Source organism: Acinonyx jubatus, chromosome A2 (genome assembly GCF_027475565.1).
Source record: "Acinonyx jubatus isolate Ajub_Pintada_27869175 chromosome A2, VMU_Ajub_asm_v1.0, whole genome shotgun sequence".
Classification (NCBI taxonomy): domain Eukaryota; kingdom Metazoa; phylum Chordata; class Mammalia; order Carnivora; family Felidae; genus Acinonyx; species Acinonyx jubatus.
In genome coordinates, this window is record NC_069383.1 from 92720592 (window position 1) to 92743486 (window position 22895).

Below are 22895 nucleotides of genomic sequence, written 5' to 3' on the forward strand. Positions count from 1 at the left end.
TACCCTTTATCCGATGTGTCCTTTGCAAATATCTTCTACCATTCCTTTGGTCGCCTTTTGGTTTTGATTGTTTCCTGTACTGTGCAGAAGAAGCTTTTTATCTTGATGAGATCCCATTAGTTCACTTTTGCTTTTGTTTCCCTCGCCTCCGGAGGCATTTCTAGTAAGAAGTTGTTGCAGCCTATTTTTTACTGTAGGATTTTGATGGATTCCTGGTTTTCCTTACATCTAGCACTTTCATCCATTTTGAGTTTATTTTTGCATATGGTGTAAAAAAGTGGTCCAGGTTCATTATTTTGAATGTCGCCATCCAGTTTCCCCAGCACCATTTTCTGAAGAAACTGTCTTTTTTCTATTGGATATTCTTTCCAGCTTTGTCGAAGATTAGTTGATCATATAGTTTTGGGTCCATTTCTGGGTTCTCTATTCTATTCCATGGAGAGGTACCTGTCTGTTTTTGTGTCAGTACCATACTGTCTTGATGATTATAGCTTTGCAATACAGCTTGAAGTCCAGAATTGTGATGCCTCGAGTTTTGGTTTTCTTTTTCAGGATTGCTTTGACTATTCAGGGTCTTTTCTGGTTCCATACATATTTTCGGATTATTTGTTCTAGCTCTGTGAAGAATGCTGGTGTTATATTGATAGAGACTGCATTGAATGTGTAGATTGCTTTGTGTAGTATAGACATTTTAACAATATTTGTTCTTCCAATCGATGTGCATGGAATGTTTTTTCCATTTTTTTGTGTCTTCAACTTTTTTTCATAAGCCTTCTACAGTTTTCAGCATACAGATATTTTACCTCTTTGGTTAGGTTTATTCGTAGGTATCTTATGGTTTTTGATGCAACTGTAAATGATTGATTCCCTAATAATCTCTTTCTGCTGCTTCATTATTGGTGTATAGAAATGCAACCGATTTCTGAACAATGATTTGATATCCTTCGACTTTGCTGAATTCATGTATCAGTTCTCACAGTTTTTTGGTGGAGTCTGTTGAGTTTTCCATGTAGAGTATCATGTCATCTGTGAAGAGTGAGAGTTTGGCTTCTTCCTTGCCAATTTGTATGCCTTTAGTTTTGTTTTGTTGTCTGACTGCTGAGGCTAGGACTTCCGGTACTATGTCGAACAACAGTGACGAGAGTGGACATCCATGTTGTTGTGTTCCTGACCTTAGGCAAAGCGGGGTAAAGGGTATATGGAAACCCTGTGATATTTTTGCAACTTTTTTGTGAGTCTGAAATTACTTTAGATACAAAGTGAGAAACAAAAGGCAAAACCCCAGCTATTGGATTTTTGTTGTTTCTCCCTAATGTCCATGCTTACCTTTATTATTTCCTTCCTTTTGCTTCTATTTGGTTTACTCTCTTTTTCCTTTTTGTTTTGTTTTTTGCTTTTTTGTTTTTAACTTCTTCAGTTGGATTCTTAGCTTATGATTTTTAATTCCGTGTCACGTCCTGCAAATGTCTTTGTATTGGTTGTGTTTCTGCATAAAACATGATCCCCAAAGTTGGTAGTTTAAGACAACAAAAAACCAGAAGGGACTCTTAAATACAGAGAACAAACAGGGTTGCTGGAGGGAAGGTGGGTGGAGGGATGGGCTAAATGGGTGATGGGCATGAAGGAGGGTACTTGCTGGGATGAGCACCGGGTGTTATATGTAAGAGATGAATCACTGGGTTCTACTCCTAAAGCCAAGACTACACCGTATGTTAAGTAACTTGAATTTAAATTAAAAAAAAGAAAAAAAAAGACGACAAACACTTAGTAACTTCACAACTTCTGTGAGTCAGGAATCTGGGCTTAGTGTAGCTGGTTCCTAAGCTTTGTGGTTCTCCAGAAGCTGTCATGAAGGTGCCAGCTGGGGCTGCAGCCAACTCAAGGCTTGAGTGGGGAAGGATCTACTTACAAGCTCCCCCACACGATCATTAGCAGAGTTTAGTTCTTCATTTGCTGCACTGAAGGCCTCAATCCTTGCTGGCTCTTAGTTGGAGGTTGCCCAAACTCCTTGCCACATGGACCTCTCCATGTGGCAGCTTCAACAGTGAGCAAGGGAGAAGAGCCAGCAGCACAAGCAAGATAGAAGTAACCATCTCCTACACCCTGTTCTCAGTGACATCCTCTCATATTTTCTTCATTGAAAACAAGTCATTAGGTCCAGCTCACACTCAGCTGGAGGGGATTACACAAGGACCAAAACACCAGGCCATGGGAATTAAGAGGAACCATTTTAGAAGCTGCTTACCACAGTATTCAAGGCTATCCATTTTGCACTCAAATTACATTTCATACATTGGTATCATTGTGAATGGTCTCACTGTTAAGTCTAAATATTTTATGGTTTCCAATATAATTTTATCTTTCACCCATAAATTGTTTTGTAAAAAACTATGTGTGTGTGTGTGTATATATATATATATATATACCATCAAATGTTTTGCTTTATACTTACAATGATATTCCTTTCATATTTTTTTCCTTTCTTGCCATTTCTGTTAAATGGATTATACTTTATTTATTTACTTGTATTTCTCTATTGGCTAAGAAGTCATAGTACTATTTATTAAAGGGATTGCCCATAAAAGTTTAACATGCATACCTGATATCTAGAGATGATCAATATTTATACCTTTCTTCTGAATAATAAAAGCTCTTTCAATATTTTAACTCCAATCTCCATTCCTCCCATTTTATAAATGACTGTTATTTAGTAATCCATTTCCACCTTATTTTAATCTCTCATCCACCATTAATGATATTTTCCTCTTCCTCCACCTCGAGTCTTTCCTTATTTAGATCCATCCACACGTTTACCAGTTTTGTTTTAGTTTACATTGTTTTTTAAATTGTGGTTGTTGTTTGTTTTAGGGGCTTCCTGGGGGGTTTACCATTGTTTCTTAAATCCTTCCATCTGGGTTCAGTTTTCTTCTTCCTGAAGTTTACTTTTAGTAGGTTCTTTCGGGAATACTTCTCATATGTTGGAATTCTTTTGCTCCTTTTCTTTCTTTCTTCTTTCCTTCTCTCTCTTTCTCTCTTTCTTCCTTCTTTCTTTCTTTCTTTCCTTTCTTTCTTTCTTTCCTTTCTTTCTTTCTCTTTCAGTAGGCTTTACACCCAGCGTGGAGCCCGATGCTGGGCTCAAACCCATGACCCTGAGATCAAGACCTGAACTGAGATCAAAAGCCAGATGCTTAACTGACTGAGCCACCCAGGTGCTCCAATGCTCCTGTTTTTTAAGCACTCTTGTATAATTATCATCTCTTGTATTGAGCTCACCTTCTTCATTGTCTGCACTTACATTCTGCTATTTAGCCTATCTATTGAGCTTTGAGGACAGTGAAATTTTTCGTAATTAGAAGATCTTTCTGATTCTGTGACCTTCTTCTTTTCTACTGGTTTTCTTCTTTCTTTAAGATGCAGTACCTTCTTTCATTTGTTTAATTATTACAATCTTACTCATTTCATCATTTTTTAATCTAAAGAGTGTGAGGTGTTTATTCTTCTGCTTGCTGTTTTTGATTCCATCCCCACCCCCCATGGATTGTTTTCTCATATATTTTTATTTTTTAAGTAGAAGTTCATGTTTAATGGGTTTTTTTCTCCCCTGTGGGAATTCTATGTGGAAAAAACTGATGGTAGTATCCTCTAGAATAGTTTTGCCTTTGCTTCTTTTGGGTACCCTGAGTAAGTCACAAAGCTCTGGATAAATTTTCATTACAATATAATGTAAAGGAAGATTATGGGGCAATAAAATCCTGGCCCCTCTTCATTACCAGATATAAAAGCTCAGTCCTTTTTTATCATTTGTTTGTTTATTTATTTACTTTTTGAGAGAGAGCGTGAGCGAGGGAGGGGCAGAGAGAGGGAGACACAGCATCTGAAGCAGGCTCCAGGCTCCAAGCTGTTAGCACAGAGACCAATTAGGGGTTCGAACTCATAAACCGTGAGATCATGACCTGAGCCAAAGTCAGACACTGAACTGACTGAGCCACCCAGGTACTCCCAAAGCTCAGTCTTTTAGAACAAATGAGCAAAGGGGGGAAGAAAAGAGAGAGGAAAACCAAGAAACAGACTCTTAATTATAGAGAACAAATTGATGGTTATCAGAGGGGAGGGGGTTGGGGGGCTGGGTGAAATAGGGGATAGGGATTAAGGAGGCACATGTTGTGGGAGCACCCGGGTGCTGTATGGAAGTGTTGAATCACTACATTCTGAAACTAATATCACACTGTAGGTTAACTAACTGGAATTTAAATAAAAACTTGAGAAACAAAAAGTTCATCCCTGGTGTTCTCGTGTAAACTTGAGTGCTCATTGTGTTAGTTTTCCACTTTCTTTTTATTTCAGTTTCTCTAATATTTCCCTTCCTTCTGATCAGACCAGCTCTGCCTCTAAAAATGTATTGCTATATGATATTGTAACATGTCATTGTGCTTTCTTTATACTGTGAAGTGGGCCCAACAGTCAGATCTGTCCGATGAAAGATCCACAAGTTTGCTGGGACTAGTATGCCCCCCCCCCCAGTGGGAGACATTGCATCCAAACGCAAACTGTCGCCTGGATGGGCACCCCCAAGTTTTCCAGGGACTCACACCTAAACGCAGAGTATTTGGCACCAAAACAGTTTGTTTATCCTCAAATCCTACAAGACCACTCATACTTAAGTGAATAGTAACCATGACAACAGGAAGGGGGCTCTCTCGTGGAACATGGCCCCATATCGTTTACCTGGGCCTCACCCAATCATAGAAAGGAAAAGGACCACTAGATTTAAGTGATTATATAATACACGCTAAATATGTATTTCAGAGAAAGAAGGTTTAAATGATGCATAATTGGTAATAAATGGAAAAAAAATACTCAAAGATGGAATAAATGTAAACTTCCCACAAATGAAAGTCTGAAATGTTCATCAAAATGGCTTATCATGTTTCTGAAAAATAAATAAATAGATAAATAGAAAGTGACCAAGAATAAGTTTCATTTTATGAACTATTTTACTTATACTCTAGGATAAAATAAGCTCATAATTATGTTAATATTCTTTTGAACCAAAATATTTATCATAAGAGCAAACAAGAGATAGAAGTATAAAATAAGTCACAACAAATCTCTAATCTTAATTTTGAATTCGAAATATCAGGATGAACTGATGATTTTTCTCCCTTAAAATTTTCTTTTCTAGTCTTGACCTCTGAAACGATGTATAATCAGTGGTTCTAACTACCATTCTTCTCTAAACAGAACCTAGAGTGGGTGTAGGAAATGTACAGGAATATTCTGGAACATGTTGGCACACACACACAAAAAAGAAGCTACCAAAGGCTAATGGATTATGTCAAAAGTACACACAGCCAGCTTGATGGGCTCCCGTGGCAAAAGATGTGACAATCTGAGCATCAATGAGAATGATGATTGCAATTGTTTAAAACACACTAAAAATATAAAATTCTATGAGTTATTAGTGATATTTAAAAAAGGATAAAAAAAGAAATAAAGGATAACTCATTGCGCAATATCGGAGGTTACTAGGGCACAAAATCATTTTGAAAATTTGTAACAAAAGGAGAAGAGTATTTATCTTGCCTTTGCAAGATGAACTGTGTTTCAGAGGAAACCAGTATCTCCAGTGGATGAGGGCATGTTTTTGTCTGTACAAAAAATGCTAATAAGTGCAGAAGGAGTTACAGAATTAGACAAGTGACTATTTTACAACTTCTACAGAATAAGACTTCAGATAATGGTCATCAATAGGCTGTAAAAGTGCTAGATGAAGTGTTGATGGAAACTTTTATAATGAAGGAAACAGTGGCAGACCTGAACGCTGAACCTAAGTATCTCTTAAAAGTGAGACAACCAGGGGCGTCTGGGGGTTCAGTCAGTTAAGCGTCTGACTTTGGCTCAGGTCATGATCTCACGGTTCATGAGTTCAAGCCCCGTGTTGGGCTCCACGTTGACAGTGTGGACCCCGCTTGGGATTCTCCCTCTCTCTACCCCTCCCCAACTTGTGCTTTCTCTCTCAAAATAAATATGAAAACAAGTGAGACAACCAGAGTTGAAGTGCCTTCTAATAAGATGCAATGTGAAACTATAGCACCATCCATGATGAAATTTAAACCTGAATATAAGTAACCTCCAGATCCAACTCCCAGGCTATAGGAGATAAAGGAGAAACAAGTCAATTACAACAGAGAGAATGTTTTATGACAACAATTTTATGAGAAACTTAGAGATGAGAAAATACAAACAATGAAACTTATTTGAATCTTAATTTAACCAAACAGTAAAAAGACATTTTTGGACAACGTACCAATTTTGAAAGTTAGAATATGGGCTAAATATTATAACATTGAATATTAGATGATGTTAAAATTACTAAATAATTAATAGTATTAACTAGGAATATACTTAATTTTTATGATGTAAGAAAATGTCTTATTTTTTAATTCACATAGAAATGTTTATGGGTAAAAGAACATGACATCAGGGATTTCCTTCAGAATAGTCTCCCCAAGAAATCAGAGAGGGTGTAACAAAACCAGTTTGGTTATATGGATGGTTGTTGAGGCTGGATAGTAATTATAGAGGATTCTCATAGTCTCTTGTGTATTCTGGAATGTTCCTAATAAAAGTAACAAAAGAGAATGATTTGTCTCTTAACAAAGCACCAAATTTGAAGAATAAAAACTAAGAGTTTTCGAGTGGTTTTGCATATAAAGCTGGTCACCTACAATTTTTTTTTCCTCTGATACATTAAACAGCAGGAAATCATGGAGAAAGTCTGTAAGGCTGCAGAAAACTTAATGTAACCCGAGAAGACTTTACCCAACCAGGAATTTATTTACAATTAGGGCAACAGAGAAAAAGCTTTTAAATGTGCACCAATTCAGGATTGTTAATAGCCTCGAAATCCTATTTGGAAAAATAATCCAGTCTACTTAAAGATTAATCAAAGTCAGGAATCTATGAGTGGGGAGTCTGTATTATGGAAGAACCGACAAGCATAAGTCCAGTTTTAAATCATGAGATTATTCTAAAAATTATGCCAATTATTTTTATAAAACATGATGCAGTTTTGAAAATTACTGATAGAATAGCCCAATATTCTTTAATATCCCCTTTTCTATTTTCCTTTATAGTGTTTACAATAATTACTAATTTAGACATTTATTTATAAGTTTATTTCATTCAGGTCTGATTCCAATCATGAGTCTATAAACTGCTGGGGCAGGGACCACTTTTAAAAATGTGTATAATTTTCATCATAGTGGGCGCCCAGCATCTAACGTAGCCTCCCACATAACAGGAATTTAGGAATTTTTTGAACAGATAATTACATAATCATTTGCAATTATTCATTAAGCCAAAATCCCCAAAGAGGACTATAATATGTTAGAATTGGGGAAGTATTTATTTATTTATTTAAAAATTTTTATTTGATGTGACTTGATTATAGAGAGAGAGAGCACATGAGTTGGGGAGATGGACAGAGGGAGAGAACGAGAATCCCAAGCAGGCTCCACACTGTGACAGCAGAGCCCAGCATGGGGCTCGATCTCATGAACCAGGAGATTGTGATTGAGTGAAACTCAAGAGTCAGCAGCTCAACTGACCAAGCCACCCAGGCACCCCTATTTTTAACCTTTTAAGACATCCAAACAGTTTTATAAAGCGGTTGTTCCATTTTCTATTCATGCCAGCAGTGCAGGGCTTTCCAATGCCTCTGATCATTGCCCTTATTTGGTATGACCAGCCTATTTAGTTTGAGCCATTCTAATTAGGAGTTCAGTGTTATCTCATTGTGGCTTCAGTTTGTGTTTCCCTAGTGAATGATGGACTTCTTTTCATGCATTTATTTGCTATCTGTAGATATTCTTTGGTGGAGTGTCTGTTCAAATCTTTTGCCCTCTTTAATTTTGAGTTTTATTAAGGTTTGAGAATTACTCGTATATTCTGGATACATGTGCTTTATCAGATATGTGACTTGCCGATATTTTCTCCCATTCTGTTGTTTGTCTTTTCATTCCTTTTACAGTGTCTTTTGAAAAGTAGAGTTTTTCATTTTGATGGAGTCTCATTTATCATTTTGACCTTTTTTTGAATTGTGGTTTTGGTATCCGATTAAGAAATCTTTGCCTAACCTGAGATCACAGAGGTTTTTCTCCTAGTTGTCCTAGGTGTTTTACGGCTTCAGGTTTAACCTTAGGTCTCTGATCTGCTTTGAGTTACATTTTGTATATTGTGTAAGGTATGGCTCAACATTCATTTATTTTTTATACAGGGCTATCCAGTTGTTCCAACACCGTTTGTTGAGATTATCCTAGGAATTACTTTTGCATATTTATAAAAAATCAGTTGTCCATATATGTGTGAGTCTGTTTCTGAACTCTGTTCTGTTCCATTCATCTATTTGCCTGTATCGATGCCAGTATCACAGGGCACTCTTTGCTATAAGTCTTTGAATATATGTCTTAATGTCAGCTAGTGTTAGTCCTTCAACTTCTTTTTCAAAGTTGTTTTGGCTACTCCAGATACTTCGCCACTCACATGAGTTTTAGAAGCAGTTTGTCAATTGCCAAAAGGAAGTCCACTATGCTTTTGGTTGTTATTACATTGGATCTTTAGATCAAGTTTGAAAGAACTGATACCCTAACAATACTGAGCCTTCCAATTCACGAATGTAAGAAATCTCATGTATGTAGGTCTTCTTTCACTTCTCTCAGCAGTGTTTTATAGTTTTCAGTGTACAGGTCGTTTACATCTTTTGCCAGATTTATCCCTAAAGAACTTCCTATTCTTATGCTATAGTTTCTTAATTTCAATTTCTGATTGCTTCTTGCTACTAGTTACACCTTTAATTGATTCTTGTATATTGCTCTTGAACCTGGCATCCTTTCTAACCTCACTTATCAGTTCTAGTAGCTTTTTTGGGTAGAGTTCATTAGCTTTTCTACCAGCAAGTTTTAAAAAGATAGTTTTAGGGGCGCCTGGGTGGTGCAGTCGGTTAAGCGTCCGACTTCAGCCAGGTCACGATCTCGCGGTCCGTGAGTTCGAGCCCCGCGTCAGGCTCTGGGCTGATAGCTCGGAGCCTGGAGCCTGTTTCCGATTCTGTGTCTCCCTCTCTCTCTGCCCCTCCCCCGTTCATGCTCTGTTTCTCTCTGTCCCAAAAATAAATAAACGTTGAAAAAAAAATTAAAAAAAAATAAAATAAAAAAAATAAAAAGATAGTTTTAGTACAAAAGTAGGATAAGTGTGCTAATTTTCCTTCTGTTTCATGGAAATGGGAGGAGATACGTCTAGAAACAACCATTCTGAGTGCTTTTTCTGTAAACAAAGCAGGGAAATGGGGGTGATATGAGAAAAAGATCCTGGGGGCAGGTGCTTTAAGAGATAATCTAGTATGCTCTTTATGCTAATGGGTGTAATCTGCTAGAGATAGGAATCTGACTAACAGGAGAGAGAAGAGACTGTAAAGACAAAATACTTGAGGAATTGAGAGGAAATGAGGTCTTGTGCACAAGTGACAGGGTTCTTATTCAGAAGCAAGGAATCAGCTGTAGATTCTTTCCTTCCAATAAGGACATGATTGTACTTATGAGCCATGAAATTTAGGCTTTTGAAGGAGGGAATAACATCAAGGATGACAAAGGTCATTGGTTTGGGTCCCAGTGGGGTTGAAGAAATGATGGAACTGAAGTAAATTCTATATACATGGAATTTGGCATGAGACTGGGATCAGTAGAATCGAGACCACGGAGGTGCGTAGATATTGGTGGGCTTTGGGTATGTCATGGAGCCGGTGGCTGAGATGGAGTGGGACGAGAACTCTGAGGATGAGCAGCTTGAGGGTGAAAGTACTGGAAGGGTCATCTACTGGTTAGTATAGAATATGGATTAAAATAGATTAAAATGTACATTTTTGACTACTCAGGTTTGGTTGCTGCTTCTAGAAACAACTCAGAAAGACTGCCAATATGATGGGTATTTAATACAATTTATCATTTTGTTTTGCTGCCTTCAGAATAGTCTGTTCCTGGGGCACCTGGGTGGCTCAGTCGGTTAAGTGTCCGACTCTTGGTTTCAGCTCAAGTCATGATTTCACAGTTCATGAGTTCAAACCCCAGCTCAGGATCTGTGCCCACAGTGCAGAGCCTCATTGGGATTCTCTCTCCCCTTCTCTCTGCCCCTCTCCCCACCTCTCTCTCTCTCTCTCTCTCAAAATAAATAAACTTAAAAAAGAAAAAAAGAATAGTCTGTTACTTTGAGTGTGACTTCTGTGTTTTAAGCCACATTCTCATCTTATTGCCAGATCACCTTTTGCCTGAGAAATGATGTTGACAGCATTCTTCTGGTAAATCCCACCATTGCTGGCTCCTTAGTGTCCCCACCAACAACATCTGTAAGTGTGAATTTGAAAGGGCGGGCCTACGCCAGCCGACTCCATCTTGTTCTGTGTCCTTCACCTTGACCACACCTCCTCCCCTTGAGTAACCCCCCCCTCACCTGCCTAACAGGACTCGACCCTTCCCCAGGACCCTTCCCCAGCCAATCGGCTGAGGCCATAGCCATTACCTCACCAACTGCCCCCAGGCCCCAATAAAACCTTTGTCCTTTTGAAACTCGCTCTCTTTCCCTGGTATCTCACCGCTGCGTCGGTGCAGGTAGGGGATTGAGCTCGAGCTAGCTCGAATAAAGGCTCTTTGCTTTTGCATCGGACTCGGCTCCCTAGTGGTCTTTGGGGATCACGAATTCTGGGCATAACAAATTCACTCACTAATGTGATGTGTGAAACAAAGCAAGCACTTTGCAGTGTTCTCACAGTGCAAATGAGATGTGCTTCTCATTTCTGGTTGTATTTATGCCCTCAAAGTTCTCTATATACCACCATAAACACAAATACCAAAGTTCTTCCTATACCAAGGTGACCACCCATCTTTTTTATGTTGTTTTATGATTTATGAATGTTCTTTCTCATTTAGGCACCGTGTTTCCAAAAATCAACACTGTCACCTGACCTGCAAGTCACAGATGCACTATGCACTGTAGGAGGTAAGGGGAAGGAAAGTGGAAGAGGGGATTATGCTTTGTGAGAATGTCCTGTTATTCCAGGCACTGTGATAGGCATTTATGAATGTTCTCTCTCTTTTTAAAGATTTTATTGCTATTATTTTTTTAGTAATCTCTACACCTAACATGGGGCTCGAACTCATAACCCTGATATCAAGAGTCGCATGCTCTTCTGGGGGTGCCTGAGTGGCTCAGTCAGTCAAGCGGCCAACTCTTGGTTTTGGCTCAGGTCATGATCTCGTGGTTTGAGGGTTTGTGTCCCTCCTCGGGGCTCTGAGGAGTGTGGAGCCTGCTTGGGATTCTCTCTCTCTTTCTCTCTCTCTCTCTGCCCCTCCCCAAACTCTCTCTCTCTCAAAGTAAATGAATAAACATTAAAAAAAAAAAGTCGCATGCTCTTCTAACTGAACCCGCCAGGCACCCTGAATGGTCTTTTCTAAAGCTCCATACAACCATCAGGTCAGCTGAGGTCAGCCTGTCCTTTGACATGTAGATAAAATTGATGCAAGCTTCCCTCATCATGCATCCTTCACGGATTCATAAAATAGCTGTGAATTCTCAGGGGTTGTTGTGGTAGACTTTTCTCTATTGCCCCTCTTTCCACCACATTAATTCTCCTTTTCCTACAACTGCTGATTGCTGTTTGTAGATTCACTCGTGTTCAGGGCTCCTGACTCAGTCTCCAGTGGAAGATCAATGCAGAGGGTCATATCACCCAGGCTAAGCCATTCAGTGAGTTCTGCCCCCTTGACCACGGAAGTTGAGGGCTGGGTGTGTAACCTAGTCTGGTCTAATCAGAGAGAATCTCTGGGCTTTTGTGTGGATATCTGAAACAAAGGATGTCTCTCCTGTTCCAGATGATATGGTTTGTGGTGTGGTGTAAGGGATGGAGCTGTTGAGTCATTTGCTATCCCGAGGGAAGCCAGTTTGAGCAAAACCAATGCTCAGATTGAACTAGCCAAGAGACTCCAGGAGAGGTGCAGCTCCGTTGACACTATAAACCAAGATCAAGCCAGGCCTGAAGCCTCCCCACTTCTGTACTTCTTAGTCTTGTGAGCCAGCAAATTCCCTTTGCTGTTCAAGAAAGTCACAGCCTAGTTTTGCTTTTCTTGCATAATAACAGAGGAGTTTGCATTCTATCACTAATTCAGGCTCTGTCTGAATTCATTCCGGCTCATTTCCCATAGCTCTTGTGCCTGCTGGTTGCTATGGACTCATATGGAATCAAGCTCTTCCTTCTGAAAAAATATCTCTCACACAAGAGTTTGTGTGCGTAGTAGATTTTGCTGCAGGTTTGGGATTCAGAGTACCTGCAACACAGGCGGAAACAAGAGTGGCGACAGCATATTCAAAAAACATTGAATGTTAACTATTCTTGTTTGTGAGAGTCTCTCTGATTTACCTCGTGGGATATGGTGGGGAATTTCTCCCCTACTCCCATGCTTTCAGGCTCCTTGACCTTCCTTTCTGTTCTTCCTGACTTATAATTTAATTTTATTTAGCTATGTCTTTGTTACCTTGTCTTCTTCTAACTTGCCCTTAGATATTGCTGGCTAAGCAGTTCATCAGATATTTTTCTGAAGAAATAAAATTCCCTCCCCCCAAAAGGATATTCCTTTTAGGATTTAGAATAGTGGGACTATATTATTATGTCATTATACACATTAGGTTCTGTTTCATAGGTGTCATTTTTTTTCTAGTCTAGTACATTGACTATAGTTTTACAATCAAATGGATGTTTAAGAACCATAGATTGTAGGGGCACCTGGGTGGCTCAGCTGGTTAAGTGTCTGACTTTGGCTCAGGTCATGATCTCATGATTTGTGGGTTTGAGCCCGGGTCGGTCTCTGTGCTGACAGCTCAGAACCTGGAGCCTGCGTCGGATTCTGTGTGTTCCTCATTCTCTGTCCCTCCCCAGCTCATGCTTTCTCTATCTCTCTCTCAAAAATAAATAAACATTAAGAAAAAAAGAATCATAGATTGTCTTTTTCAATGTTCTGCATGGATTTGTCTATTTGACTTAGGGATTTGGCAGATACAAAATGTTATAGCTGGAAAAGATATTAAAAATCCAACCCTGGGGCACTGGGTGGCTCAGTCGGTTAAGTGTCCGACTTTGGCTCAGGTCACGATCTCACGGATCATGAGTTCAAGCCCCGTGTCAGGCTCTGTGTGGACAGTGCACAGCCTGCTTAGGATTCTCTCTCTCTCCCTCTCTCATGCCCCACCTCCACTTCCCCCCTTTCAAAATAAATAAATAAACTTAAAAAAAAGTCCCACACCTTTGTTGAGGCATGGTGTCATAGAGGCAGTAGTGGTAGAGACGACAGAGGAATCAGACAGCTTGGCTCCTTTGGGCTCTACTGTGAGGCAAGTGACGCTCACTAGGGACACATTTGAATTACTGCACGTAGGTATGATACTGATCACACATTCGATTCCGTATAAAGACTCTAACTTAATGATTTGTACAGCACTCCCATCCAGGAGATATTGTATATCTCAGTTTATCCGCATATAAAATTATTGCTGGGGGTGGATTCATCTCTAAGAAACTTTGCATTTATAATAGTCAAAACACTGCAATCAGTGCCCACATGTGTAACGTCAAGATTTAAAAAAAAAACAAAACAACTGTTGGGGCCCCTGGGTGGCTCAGTTGGTTAAGTGTCCGACTTCAACTCAGGTCATGATCTCTCTGTCCATGAGTTCGAGCCCTGCGTCGGGCTCTGTGCTGACGGCTCAGAGCCTGGAGACTGTTTCAGATTCTGTGTCTCCCTCTCTCTGTGACCCTTCCCCATTCATGCTGTGTCTCTCTCTGTCTCAAAAATAAATAAACGTTAAAAAAATATTTTATAAAAAAAAATCTGTCTTCTACGGCTGATGTGAGGATGAAATGTGTTTATCTATATGTATATGCATACGTATGTGTATGTGTGTGGACACATACATATGAAGGGCTTAGGATAGTATGTGGCATGCAGTAAATACTCTAGTAGGTCTGTAATTCTCAAACTTTTTGGTCTTAGGATCTCATTACACTATTATAAAATTATTTATTTATGAATATTTATTTATTTATAAATGCATTTGTGTTGTGGCTTAAATTTATCAATATTTACTCTATTAGAAATTAAAACCAAGAAGGCTTTAAAAAATATTTATGAAGTCATTTACAGTAGTTACATAATAACATCATTTTTAAATGAAAAATACCCATATTTTCCCCCCAAACCAAATGATTAGTAAGAGAAGGTGGACATTGTCTTACACTCGTGCAAATCTTGGTAATGTCTGGCTTACTAGAAGATACTTCTGCGTTCAATCTGCTACAAAATCACACGTCAGGAAGCTTTGGGAAGGTCTGTGGTACTCTCCTCAGAAACTGAGAGTGAAGGAAGGAAAATCTCACTTTAGGATGAATTTGAACCATTTCTGGCCTCATGGGCCCCCTCAAGGGATCTCTGGACCCTCAGGAGTCCTCACATGTAACTATACCTTGAGAACCACTCCTACATTTTCTGTTATTATTCTAATGATTACTGATGAGGAGGAGGAAAGAGGATGACAGAGAAAACCAGGATAGAAATGAATTTTCCAGCATTAGAGCTGTGGGTTGTGAGGTTGTCTTAATGAACCTGGTCCCACGCAGACATTCATTTAGGAACGCTTGTCTTTGAAAGCGCGGAACACATTTAGGTCCAAGTGTTATCAACCTATTGATACGAGGGATCAAAGGACAGTGTTATTCAGCTTTTGCAGGCATGTGAAGCTACAGGCATGAAATAAAGAGGAAAAAGTCTCCCCAGCGTACTGTAAGGAGACAGGGTATGTGTGTGTGTCACCGTGGAGAATTTTCACGAGAAGTTATGTGTTAGCATTTGGGCTCAGGCACCAAAACTGTGGATAGTACAGTGAAACCCAGGAGCATTTCAAAGCCTTTTTCCAAGGATGTTCAGGCAGAAAAAATATATTCTGGCAGAGCAAAATGCATAACCGTAACCAAAGCATTTCATGAAAGGGACAAATGGAAATCAAGGGACAATTGGCTACCGGTGCCGGCTTTTTCTGTTTTCATCCAGGATACAGTCTCCTGGAAGAAAAGATGGTGAAGGCGGAGGTCTAATAACGCATTAGTAATGTCCACAGGCCATCTTTGCCCACAGTCAACAGGCTCTTGGACTCTCAGCTGGTCACTTGAAAGGTAAAATCTTGTCACTGCCTCTCAGGGGAAAAACAGCCCTTCTGATTCATGTTGTAGACAAAAATCAAACAACACATCCTCACGGCCAACAATGCCTGGCTCAGCATTGCCGAGCCACTCCCAAATCTGTAGTCTTGGGTCTCCACATGCTGGAGTGTCTCCTCTCCCTCTGTTCCCTTTTAAAAATAATCATTCTGCTTCGGGTCCTTATCCTGTACTCAATTTCTCTGGAAATATGAAAGTAACAACAACAGAAGTTCCCAGGGTACAGATTAGTTATAACTGCTCAGGAGCCTGTGGAAGTCAAATCTGTCTAATGTTGCTCAAGGAAACTGATGGCGGTTGAAAAGTCCATTCCAGAGAAATGATCTACAAAACTTGAAAGTAGAGGCAAAAATGTGGTATTGAGGGGGGCTGCAAAGAGAGAAAGCAGCAGATCATTCCAGAAACTGATGGCGCCCAGTGAAATTCTAGAAAAAAATGAACCTTGAAGAAAGAGGGCAGGAGGTATGTCAAACAGGAGCAAACTGAAGACTGTAGGAAGGGGGGCCGCCAAGAAGTCTTAACCGTATTCTACACCCCCTGTGCTGTCTCCCGTGCACCTGTTACCTGGTTCCTACATCAGCTTTGGAATCACACAGCAGCAGCATGGTGGGCATGGTCTAAAGAGCGCTCTGCCATGACTCCTGTTTTAGGAAGAAGGCTGGAGTCATGAGGACCCGTAAGAAGAATGGGGGGTGAGAGATCCAGGGGTAAATATAAACAAACCAGCTGGAGGAAGGATGACATTAATCTTTTAAAGACCAGCAAGCAGAAGAATGAAAAGCCAAGAGTAGTAGGGGTGGGAAAATAAAATTGGAATGAAAGAACAAACAATACGCACGAGAAAGAATAGATGTCTGCAGAGAGAAAGAACAGGAGTATAGACTTGAAGTGACTTCACATGTTGTGATAGCAGAAGCAGAAATGGAGTGAGTCTAATAGTCTTGGTGACTTTTGTTGGGCCTTTTATTCTCTTGATTCTTGCATTCTAGTGGCACTCAGCGGCATGATCTCTTCTCACCCTAAGCATTGCCAAGGATTTCTGGAATAACAGAGATGGTCAATTCATCACTTTTGCTTGGTCCTCTGTGTAGCACTGATCTCTCAGTGTCTTTTGTGGTTTGATGAGTAAGAAACTAAGGGCATCTGGGGCGCCTGGGTGGCTCAGTCAGTTGTGTGTCTGACTCTTGATTTTGGCTCAGGTCATGGTCTTATGGTTTGTGAGGTCAAGCCCCATGTTGGGGTCTGTGCTGGCAGCACGGACCCTGCTTGGGATTCTCTCTCTCCCTCTCTCTCCCTGCTCTCACACTCTTTGTCTCTCAAAATAAATAAATGTAAAAAAAAACATAAAAAAAATAAATTAAGGGTATCCTATCCTGAGAGGCTGGAGACTTGGTCTGATTTCTGGTTGACCTATTCCTTCTTATCTTTTTTAAAAAATTTTTCTGAGTGTTTATTCATTTTTGAGAGAGATAGAGAGAGAGGGAGAGAGAGAGAGTGCAGAGGAGAGGCAGAGAGAGAGGGAGAGAGAGAGTGTGCAGAGGAGAGGCAGAGAGAGAGGGAGACACAGAATCCAAAGCAGGCTCCAGACTCTGAGCTATCAGCACAGAGCCCCACGTGGGGCTCGAACCCACGAACCATGAGATCAAAGGTCTGAGCTGAAGTCGGCTGCCTAACTGATTGAGTCACCCAGGCGCCCCCTGTTCCTTCTTATCTTCAGGATCATCAGCTGTTGAGAAAGAGCATGTATGTCTCATCTGTGAAGCAAGGAGAGAGCCTTGAAGGGTTGGGAAAAGCACCATTTTATGGAAATTTGGTGATGGAAAGGGCAAATATTTCACTTAATGAATTTTCCTTCCTAAATTCTACCGGAAGTAGGAGTAAAAATTAGCAGAAATACTTCCTGCCTTTCTCCATTTGTTTCTCATTGCTCTGACCCTAAAAGTGGCCGCCATCCACAGTGATGGAGGAACAGGAGCTGTTGCTGATGCTATTTATTCCCCTTGCCCTAAATAGAAGGCGCCCTTTGTTTCTATCATAGAATCCTTCCACCTATCTTCAAGGCAGCCTTCCTCAGTTCTCCAGAATTCCTCTTTCCTGCCCCTCTGGAGTCCTCCCATAAGGGAAAATAATTAAAATTTCCTGGGTAACCTAAAAGTAGAACTCAATTTATGGACGGTACCGTTGAGGAGTTATAAGATGAGACACTCAAGACACAGAGAAATTGCCAGTTTCCCGAGGCCACACCCAGTCAGAGGTAAGGAACAGAGTAGATCCTAACCCAAGCCTGTATATCACGGCACCTAAAAACGAAAGCGTCTTTCACCCGAGAAAATCCAACAATCCCCTCAGGTAAACCTTTTATGCATTTGGTTTGTTTTTTAAAAGCAATGTGTGCCGAATTTAATTCATTTATATGTGTCTGTTTCCCACTAGATTATGAACCTTTGAATGACAGGAAGTAGGTCTTATTCAAGTCTCTTATTACCCAGAACACCTATCAGGAGATCATACTCAACAGTAAACACGTAAGTTGTTAGTTGGATAATTCAAAACTTCCTTTGTGTTTTTATCTTTACATCCTTCTTGCCATTGCATGTTAGACCTAGAAACCAGACCTATATGGGCAGGGGCTTAGGGTCCCAACCAAACTTTAATACCAGAGGAGATGCCATCTGAAGACTTTTCTTTTAAATTTTTAACGTTTATTTCTGAGACAGAGAGAGAGAGACAGAGCATGAGCAGGGGAGGGGCAGAGAGAGGGAGACACAGAATCTGAAACAGGATCCAGGCTCTGAGCTGTCTGCACAGAGCCCGACGTGGGGCTTGAAATTACGGACCGCAAGATCATGACCTGAGCCGAAGTCAGACGCTTAACCGACTGAGCCACCCAGGTGCCCCTGAAGACTTTTCTTTATGAGGACCGGTTCCTAGGAGAATGGTTCTGGTCATCAATTTTACCTTGGTTTCCTGGTAGGAAGATTTTAATCAACTGGAAAACCCCAGAACCACCAACTGATTTCAAAGCAGTTGAATGCAAGGGTCAGGAACCTTGATTTTTCCCTCAGATGAACCTTCCTTGCTACGCTGTGGGTCACAGGCAAGTTGTTTTATCTCTCAGACTCCTGGATTTTTCATCTCTCAAGGGGGTGGGGGGGGGGGGAGGGAGAATCATCATTCTTACCCTGAGGATTGTAGTAAAAATAAATCTCAAAGGAAAATTATGATCCCTGCTGCCCTTCCTCAACCTGATCTTCCTCCTCATCCCTTGGCTCAGTAAGAGGCATCATGAAATATTTTATTTTATGCAAATCAGGAAGATACCTCCCTCTCATTTTCAAGTTCCACCACCAACTGGCCACCAGGTTCTGTGAATTATACCTTTTCCTTGAAACCATCCAGTCCCCGACACCACCACCTATAACCAAATGCGCCCACCAAATCTCCTTTCATTACTCCCCCTAACACTCTTACCTTTTCGCTGTTTGGCCAGAGACATCTTTCAGAATTTAAGTGCGAGACCACATGCTTATTCTGCCGCGTCACTGGGCTCCTGGCTAAGGTAAAGAATCCTTCATACAACCTAAGAGACCGGTGCACTCTGGTCCTTGCCTCCCGCCCTGCTGTCTGTGCTCCACACAAGGCGCAGTGCTTTCTTTGAGCTCCTGCAATTAGCCATGCAACCTCCTCACCTTTTGCACATTTCCTTTGGGGAAGATATTTATCCCCATCGCCCCCTTTCCCCCTTTCCCCTACAGTTTCCAATTACAGTTTCTTTCGAATCAATTGCTTAGGGAAGTTTTGTCAATTTCCCCTTGCTCACACACCCAAGACTAGGTCAATTCCTTTGACATAGGTTCTCATATTACTCTTTTGCTTTCCTCCGTAGCTCTCAGAATAGTTTAAAAATGTACATTTCTGGGATTATTCCACAAAGCTCTGTCCAAACTACTACAATATGAGACCTCTGAGGAACTACGTCTGTATTGCTGTACCTCCAGTGCTTAATACAGTACCTGGCACGTGGCAGAGTCTCCGTATGTATTTGTTGAATGCATCTGTACTTTATATATGGTAGCCATTATTCTGAAGTTTTTCTGACTCTCGGGTTTCTTCTGAAAAGCTCCACCTTCAGAGTCAGAGCAAGTTCAAATCATGGCCCTGTTCATCTTGAGCAGCTGTCTTTTGTTGTGTCTCACCTGTAAGATGGGAATAATTGTACCTGCCTTACTGAGTTGTTATGAGGATTTAGTGAGCTAATGTCATGTCAGGTGTCCGACACTGGGCCCTATCCGAGTTCACCAGTAAAATGACTGTAATTAATATAGGTCAGATGGTCACGTAAACAACCCGAGGGTAGGCAAACAGCTGTCTCTATGCCAACCTGGACCACTATAATTTGCAGGTGGAGCTTGTGGGGGGGGGCGTCTTCAACCTCCTCCTGCAACGTGCACCCCCACCCCCTCTCCGGGGTGGCGCCCACGGGGCTTAGATCTCTGCGGGAGACAGCCTGAAGCCGACACCCTGGCGGCGCTACGGAGGGTGTGGGGCGGCCGTCCTGCCCCAGCCCCCGCCCGCGCCCGCGCGCCCACCCCCGCCCCAGGCTGGGCTCCAGCGCGGGCGCAGGCTGCGGGCACGAGGCTCCCGGAGGGCGGCGCCGCCAGGCCAAGAAGGGTCGTGAACGCGGCTCCGGCGGCTCAGCGCGCCCCTCCTCCCAACTTGCCCTGGTCCCGCGGGTCTCCGCGTCGCGGCCTGGGGTCCGCCCGCGCAGGGTCCAGGCAGGCCAGGCCAGCAGCGGTCGCACCACCCCCACTCCGCCCCTGCTGCCCTCTCCCCGCGAGCCCGCAGCCTTCGGGCAAGTTTGGCACAGCCCTCGCCGCTTGCTACGCCGGCCGGGCCCGGGGGGGGCTGGGGGGGGGGGTGTCCCGGCTCGGCTGTCCCTGCCTGGGCTCCCGGGCCCGCGGGGGCTGCGGAAAGCCCCGGGGAGGTCTGTGCTTCCAGCGGCCCGGATGGACGGGGTGTATGCGGGCCAGCTGTGCATTTCAATCCTGCTAGGAGGACCTTTCCAGTCCTGCGGCCTCAGGGGGGCTACCCAGTTTCTGCACGGTTTCGTTTTGTTTGGGGATGCCGGTGTGTGTGTGTGTGTGTGTGTGTGTGTGTGTGTACATTGTGGGGCAGCTCTGAATGACAAGTCTGTAAGACTTGAGTGCTTCTTTCCTCCTAAAGCTGTCTTCAGAAATGTCAAACAGAAATGGTTCCTTTTACTTGAAGTTCCTCTTAATTAATTTTCGAGTGATGACATAGCACAACGCTAGGGTCTACATGACGGTACGTTTTCTGTATCAAACATTTCTCAACACCTCTCTAACGTAACGTTAGTTGCGAACCTTGAAAAAGTGCCCCCATTTTAATACCGCACAAAGTTGCCCTGCAAAAATTTTTTTTTGACAAGCCAGAAAGAGTACGCCAAGTGGTGACCTTAAGTTTACATGCAAACGTTAATAACTTCACAAAGCCACCAAACTAACAGTTGCTATTTATGGCTTTGCATTCCACAAAGGAGCTTTGCAGTTATCTGTCAGGTTGTGTGGGAAATCCCGTTGCGACCTCAATCCTGAAAGGGTTAAAAAGCTAATGGATTATATTCATGTCACCCTCATAATAGCTAACCCATGTGACATCAACAATCTATCCTGAAGTGTGTGCTCTCAAATAGCTTAACTTAAATGAAAAAAAGTTGAAATCTTTGTCATCACCTTACATCAAGTAAATCATTTCCTAACCTTTTGGAAAATGAAAAGTTTAGTGACTACTATTTACACACTTTGAATATTTTATATTTGAGTGGTCATCAGAGTTTACACAAATGATTGTATATATCCATTTCCAGTCAACAAATATCAGGGTATCTGTGTTATGCGACGGTTAACATTTCAAGCTTTTCTGTAAAGGTGATGTTGTACAAAAACCATAAAGACTCCTGCATATTGTCCGAAGGTCATTTAGAGATTCTGAAAATAAAATCATTAGGGACAGCCTCACAGAAGCGGGGTGATGACTTATGATTGAAAAAAAAATTATGTGGCGGCTTAGAACCCAAAGCCTCAATTATCACATGAAATAGTTAATTTTGTTTTTGTTTTGGTCTTAAACACAGGTTTCTAGAGTATTAAAAAAATCCTCATAGGTTTGTTAAACCTTTAGCGCCAGATTACAGCCTATGTTTTGTCTTTGGTGAATAGCTGTTTGTCTCACTTTATTTACTTGGTATTGGGTATTTGTCAATGTCATTTCATATCTACAGAAAATTCTTACGCTCTATGGAGGTAGTGAATGTGTGTGTGCGAGTCTGCCGGAGGTCACATGACGGTTTCATCCTATTTGGTGAAGCAGCTTGACTTTTTTTCCCCTTGCTTTTGGTGATGGTTGTGAGTGCAGAAGTTGATTGACAGATGCATGCCAGAAACCCCCATTCTCCTTTTCAAAGACAACATATGATGGATTGCGATCTCTCAGCCCAGCAGGACACGGGGACCATGCAAGCTGTAATTGGTCAGGTATGGAGTCAGCCATTTCTCAACTCCCCTTTTTTCCACAAGGGTCTCACCATATGATTCACATAATTCATATTTACAGCACCATCTTTCTATCTGTATCTTCAGCTACCTGCCGGCGCAGTGCTTGAAAGTGCGGGAGGCAATAGGCACCCAGTAAATCTAGCCAGGGAACCTCAGCCTCAAACTTCCATGCGAGGCTTAACAAACAAAAATTCAGACAGCAGCAACAACAACAAAAATCCAAGGACAAATCTAATTTATAATTTGGTCTGGATGTTTAAAAGAAAATCTATTCTTAAGAATTTATTTTCTGTCGAGATCGTGATCTCTGAAAGAAAGTGTAAGGAGAGAATAAGGTGCTACGTTTCCTAGGTAGTAGTTAAAATTGTTCTGTTCCATATTTTTATTTTGGCTATATTCTACGTCTCTCTCTCCCTCTCCCTCTCTCTATGGAAAACAGAAATCTAGGAATACACGTGCCTTTACTTCTAACCCAGATAATGTGTGATTGAGCCTGGTAAATGGTCTTGGCGGCTGCAGAAGGGGCAGGCTGCAAATTAAACACTGCCACACTCTGAAAGGTCCAGGTGGTCTGGTCGGCTTCCTAATGCAATCCAGCACCCCAGCGTTAATAAACAGCTCTATTTAGTTCCTCCTCCCTGGATCCAGGGAGGTGAACTGATCTGGGGCTGCTGTGATGAAATGCCAGAAGAATCTCTCTCTGAGGCCTCACAAGCTGATTTTTAGAGCTTTGCTGTTCTGTCGTCTTTGTCTTCCAAATGGGTCAGTGAGTCTTGCTCTTTCTGTTTGGCGCTTTCTGTGCAATCGGTACTTTATGTTTGTGCTTAAATGTTTGCGTCCGTAAGCTGAATCCGAAGAGGAAGGGATCGTTGTATTTTCATTTGCCTTCAGATAACTGCTGTAAAAGGAAGGGTGATTTTTCTATGATGGGGGTGGGGCGAGGAAAATGAGAGTATATGTGTTTTCTTTCTTTCTCTTTTGGGGAATGTATTTTTGATCCATTTTTTTTT

General features: G+C 41.6%; 1 protein-coding gene across 1 annotated transcript in view; it reads left to right on the forward strand.

Moving 5' to 3' along the window:
• The first annotated feature begins 21759 nt into the window (after positions 1–21759).
• Positions 21760–22895, forward strand: part of POU6F2 (POU class 6 homeobox 2) — a 487233-nt gene continuing 486097 nt past the window's right edge. The window contains exon 1 of the mRNA XM_053218650.1: positions 21760–21864. Within this exon, the coding sequence (XP_053074625.1) occupies positions 21760–21864 (105 nt within the window). The remainder of the gene's footprint in view (positions 21865–22895) is intronic.